The sequence below is a fragment of the Microtus ochrogaster genome, linkage group LG8 (assembly GCF_000317375.1).
Source record: "Microtus ochrogaster isolate Prairie Vole_2 linkage group LG8, MicOch1.0, whole genome shotgun sequence".
Taxonomy (NCBI): domain Eukaryota; kingdom Metazoa; phylum Chordata; class Mammalia; order Rodentia; family Cricetidae; genus Microtus; species Microtus ochrogaster.
In genome coordinates this window covers 20,845,121-20,850,791 of record NC_022033.1, presented here as the reverse complement: position 1 = coordinate 20,850,791, position 5,671 = coordinate 20,845,121, and the positions used below count along the sequence as shown (strand labels likewise).

The 5,671-nt window shown below is 50.4% G+C and overlaps 1 protein-coding gene across 1 annotated transcript in view; it reads right to left on the bottom strand.

Annotated features, from left to right (window-relative positions):
* Ghrh (growth hormone releasing hormone) overlaps nt 1–584 on the bottom strand; it is a 4,500-nt gene extending 3,916 nt beyond the window's left edge. Inside the window, exons 1-2 of the mRNA XM_005363023.1 lie at nt 505–584; nt 136–240 (exon numbers count right to left, since the gene is read on the bottom strand). Coding sequence (XP_005363080.1) covers nt 136–240; nt 505–584 — 185 coding nt within the window. The remainder of the gene's footprint in view (nt 1–135; nt 241–504) is intronic.
* Between the last annotated feature and the right edge of the window lie 5,087 nt (nt 585–5,671).

Sequence of the window (5,671 nt, the reverse complement as noted above, 5' to 3'; positions counted from 1 at the left end):
GCAGTAGGAAGCTTGAGGACCACCGATATATACTGTGTCAGGGAAGAAACAAAGCTTGGCTCCCACCTCCTGCCTCAGGCCTTCCCAGCTCTCGTGCGAGGTGACTGGGAAGGAGCTACTAGAATGTTTGCTTACCCCTGCTGCCTGCTCATGATGTCCTGGAGCAGTTTGCGGGCAGACAGCTGGCCCAGAACTTTCCTGTAGCTATTGGTGAAGATGGCGTCTGCATATCGCCTCATCCTGTGCAAAAGGGTCAGAGGTCAGGATGGGGCCCAGGGAAAGGACAGTGCGAGCTACACTGTATCTCGGTACAGGCCTCCCTGTGTTCTTCTGTGTTCCCCTCACGCCCACAGAGACTCGGAGCCTGGCTGCGTGTCTTCCGGGGCTCCGTGACTGGTCCCTGCCTGGGGTGAGCAGTGGGCACAGTGAGACACAGCTGGTGGCTCCAGTTGGCATCCGCTATTATGGGGAGGTCCCGGAGGTGCAGGCTTCCTGGCTGCTTACCTGAAGGGCAGTGAGGTGGGCAGTGAGCAGTGGGAGCCACTGGTGAGGGTGAGGATCACAAAGAACACCCAGAGTGGCATCCTTCACCTCTGGGTGGAACCTGCACAAGAGACCAGGAAGGCACACTCAGACATAGTCACAGTATCCCCCGGGCACCACTCCGTGACATGCCCTGGTCCTCGTCCTTTGGCTGTGGGACTTTGGAAGTCAGTCAGACATACTTAGATTTAAATCCAACACTGTCTGTCCTCAGCTCTGGCTTCCCTACCTGCAATGAAGTCACAGTAGCCACCTCATGAGGCTGAGTAGAAAATCAGTTAACATAGGGAAACCGCCTCTCCTGGAAGGTGTGAGGGAACACACACACACTCAGGAGAGACACAGGAATGAGCCTAGCCCCCTGGCTGGCAGACAGCAGGGGGCAGAGGACGCCATGCCATGCTCAGCTCCTAGTTCTGCTCTCACTACCTGAGCTCCCCGTTACAGGTGCCTTAGCCTGTCTGAGCCTCAGTTTCCCCAGCCACAAAATGGAGATAATAACTATAATTATCAGGACAGGTGAGAAGAAACACCCCCAAGGAACTCCCTAGAAACTCTTGCTGTGGTCACCTAACACTTATTCAGAAGGTAGATTCACGCTGTTTCAGTTTGTGTGGAGTTGGAGCAAAGACAGAAACTTCCTGTCCTGGAAGCTGACATTTTGAAGGTAGGGTATGAGACAGTGTCTAGAAATGTAGCCAAGGCTTGCCTGGAATTCACTGTATTGCACAGGCTGACTTCTAACTCATAATTCTCCTGCCTTGGCTTCCTAAGAGCTGGAATTACAACCATGTACCTCAGCACCTGGCAGAATTGTTACATTACCCCGAGCTCTGAAAGGGAAGGATGGAGCATCAACATCAAGGTGAGTGTGCCAGAATCTTCTCACAGACTTCATAATTGCCCTTCTCTGGGGCCTGTGAACACCATTAGGGGAAGAGCTGCCTTGGCTCAAGAGGATGTTCCTGTCCACTCTGGCCTGCCCTGGTCTGGGTCTTCTCCAGGATCTCTGCTCTGGAGGATCTGATTGGTCCCTGAAAGGCGGCACCCCTCCACTCCCGTGATTCCTCTCTCTCCCGTGTTCCACTGAGGGCTGACTTCTGCAGGCAGGACCAGCACTAACCAAGTCCAGAATGCCTGCCTAGGTTCACTTCTCTTCAGACAACAGGCCCCTTCTGCAGATTCCGGCCTTCTCTGGTCAGGAATGCCTTGGGTTCCAGAAATCACCCGTGGGAACTGTTCACTGTGGCCCCGGGTCCCTCACCCCACACCAGGCCTCTCAAGTACATTTTCATGTGAGTGTCTTGTGTCTTGTATCTGCACTCTCTGTCTTCCTCATGTATCACACTGCGGCTTTCCTTTCCCAGCTGTTCTGGGCCTCTCCGGAAGTGGACTTTCCAAACAGGGAACTCTTTGGGCATAGGAAAGGTGCCTTGACTATAAGCTCTGTATTTCCTGTCTCTCTATGACACATTGGCTTTTCACCTCCTTCATGTCTCATCTCCAGACCCCTAGTGAGTCCTTCTCTCTCTCTCTCTCTCTCTCTCTCTCTCTCTCTCTCTCTGTTTTTCAAGACAGGGTTTCTTTGTGTGGCTCTGGCTGTCCTGGAACAAACTCTGTAGACCAGGCTGGCCTCAAACTCACAGAGATCTGCCTATCTCTGCCTCCCAGTGCCGGGATTAATTAAAGGTATGCACCACTGTGCCCGGCTGGCCCCTGATCTCTTTACTCCCATGATCAGAAACTCTCTGGCATGAGGTCCAGGCCCTGCTCTTAACCTAAGCTCTCTTCTGCCTCCTCCCCTCCTGCCCTGCTCCCTAGAGTTCAAAAGGAAATCCCATCCCCCACCCCACTGTCCCCACCTCCCCCCACGGCCTGTCCTGCCTAGCTTCAGAGCAGGACCGTCAGCCTCAGTTCACAGCCAACACCAGAGTCGAGGAGGAGGAAGGGGTCTCTCAGATGATCCCCCATCAAAATATCTTCAGAGTGGGCCCTTACTTCCCAGGCCGGCGGACTTCCTCCTGCTCACATGCAATACCCTAGCCACAGTTCTCCCTGTTCATGAGGCTTAGTTCAGGGTTTATCACCTGCACCTGGGAAAGGGGTCAAAAAAAAAAAAAAAAAAAAAAAGGATAGCTTTTGTTCCTTGTCATGGGGCCTCCCAGAACTCCAAAGAGGAACAAACAGGAACACTTGCTTGACTGGCACCTCCCTCTGCGCATCAGTGGTGCCAGGGAGTTGAAGTAACCTTATTAGAGAGCAGACTTTGGGGAACAGTTCTCACAAGTCCAGCAACACCCCCATTCATTCATAAGAAGGCTCGGTCGCTGCACAGCCTGGTCAAGCAGAAGCAGCAACACTTGCCTTTTGTCCCAGGGATAGGCCCAGACTCTACAGCAACCCCAGCTATGCAAACCTATTGCATGGGGTTGCCTAACCCCAGTAGATAAAGACGGGAACAACAAGAATCATTTGGGCTGAGGGGTGGTGGCACATGCCTTTACTCCCAGCACTCAGGAGGCAGAGGCAGATGGATCTCTGTGAGTCTGAGGCCAGCCAGGTCTACAGAGCAAGTTCCTACAACAGCCAGGTTTACACAGAGAAACCCTGTCTCAAACAAACAGACAAACAAACAAAAAACAAAAACAAACAGAAACAACCAGAGAAATAGTTTTCAACTATTCTCCTGTGTGACAGAGTGGCCCAAACCCAGCTGATTCTGGCAAGGTTTAAGGTACTCTAGATCTTGGGCATGATTAGTTATGGGATTAGACATAGCTGAGGTCTTGGGTGTTGGGAGAAGAGGGCATCAATTCTCATCAGTTGACACCTTTTGACAGCCTCCTGCCACAAGCACCACAAGAATTCTACAGACACAAGGAGGGAGGGGGAACTGTGGTCGGTATGTAAAATGAATTTTAAAAACTTACAATTAAAACAAATAAGTAATAATAATAAAAAGAATTCTACAAACACACATCCATGCAAATGACAGGTTAGGTCTCAGATGTCCACACACACAAACAAGGGTCTGTAAAACCCCTGAGGGACTCTTCCACCTTTGTTAAATGTTCTCCTTTGCAACTGAGAACTGCCAAGTGTCGAGACTCTCAATTCTGAAGTCATTTAACCAAAAACACCTCAAGTGCAAGAAAGTCTGAGGCTGAGCATTTCTGTGGTGTGGGAGACAGAACCCAGGGCTTTGCACGTTCTAGACAAAGACTGGACCACACCACACACGAAATCTTAAGTGTTCAATGAGGAAGCAAGTGCCAAAGAAGGATTTGAGGCAGTTTATGGTGGAAAACAATAATAACGATAAGTACTTCAGCTCTATTTTCAAGCGAGGTGTAGGGATCAGGCATGCGGTCATAAAAGCCTCCAAAACCCAATAATTGTGACTGAAAATTAGAGCAAGGAGCATGGCTGCAATTGAGGGAGAAAGCAAAATGTTATCAGTTTCCAGGCAGTTACTGAGTTGGTTCTCAGTGATCCATGAGCCACATCGATCTCCACAGCAACTGGGCTGCTTTCGGATGCACGGCTGAGTCCTGTTATTGACAGGAGAATCCAGCCAGCTCATGTCTCAACCCAGAAGCCTACCCCACACCCTGAAAGGAGCCCCCAAGGCCACCCTCCCCTCTCACCAATTCCTGCGACACTTCTGCCTGCCTCTTCCCCATGACCAAGTGTCATGCCTTCCCCACAGTGCCTACATGGCATCAACCACCAAAAGCACATTCCAGAGTCTCTACTGAGCGGTCACTGCACTCAGAACGGGAACTTCATGTCCTCACCAATCCGTGGACCTGGAGGCTGGCCATGGGCCCTTTGACTTGGTTTCCGTTAGTTGGTGAGATGTCAGATTTTCTTGTCCCTTCCCAGCCCTTCCCCCAGGACCGCTCCCTCTCACCTCCAATACGACAGGTGTCCGGCTCTGTCTGAGGACTGCTCGGGTCCCACTGACCTCAGGCATCTGCTCCAGCCACAGCCGCGCGCTCACATTTATACCTTAATTTCCCTGAGCGTCGTCCGCGTCAGAGAGTCGATTACGCACGAGTCATCTAATGCGCCGTTTTTAGCACGACACGGATGATCTCTAATGGGGAAAAGTGGTGTTTGTGCCCCCACAAATTAAGGTCCATACCAAACTTTCCCTCTGTCTATGAGGGGGTGAACGGAATCGAATGTTGAATGACACTATTCTGAGAAAAATAGTGAATAATACTGAGATTCTAGTAATTATAATATTTATAGCACTGTCATGGCTTTGTCCATCCTCCCAAAACTGTGTCTCTTCAAGTTCATATCATCCTGTTTTGTCCACACGTACCTTTATTTCACTTTGGAGCAGACAGTCTTACCAATAAGTGTTTTATTTCTCCCTGAGGAACATTGTTCGCTGTCTCCCTCGTCATCCAGTTCTCAGAATCTCCCTGTGTTTGATCTATACCAGCTGCTGCTGTCCACCAGCAGGTTTTGACGGCCGACCCCCACAGCAACCTCTGTCATGTGTCAAGACAGCCCAACATGGCAGCTGTCACAGAGAAGTGTGAAGTGTCACAGAGAGAGAGAAGAGGTGGAGGCCTTGGGAGAACTGAGATGTTCCCAGCACACACACGTCTGAGCAGAAGCCCTGGCTTCCTGTGCAGCTCTGTGAACTAGTCAGAGAGATCGCCACACAAAGTCGGAGATCTGCCTCCTCTTCCATGCCTGTAAGTCACAACCTCTGTGACCGTTCCGAGCTCCTTCTACCCTCCAGGCCTCAGGTCTACGCCAGTGAATGACAGTTTCAAACTTTTTAAAAGTTTCTTTTCTTTGGAAACCTATCTAACCTATGAAACAGTTTCTTAAGTGGGCCTAAATGAGTACTGGGGTGTGTGTACCTGCAGGGCCAGAAGCCGAGGCAGGAGAATTGCTTGAGTGATATTTTGCAACCTTGCTTCCTAGCCTTCACTGAGCCGAGAGATGGTCCTCACAAACATGAGATGTTCCTCACACAGGTGAAGGCTCAGGGGCACGTCACCCTACTGGCCACGTTTGTACGAAGTGGTCAGGTCAGGACATAGCTTAAAGAATTAAAAATGAGATGATAAGTTTAAAATAAGTACCAAAACACAGAATGAAA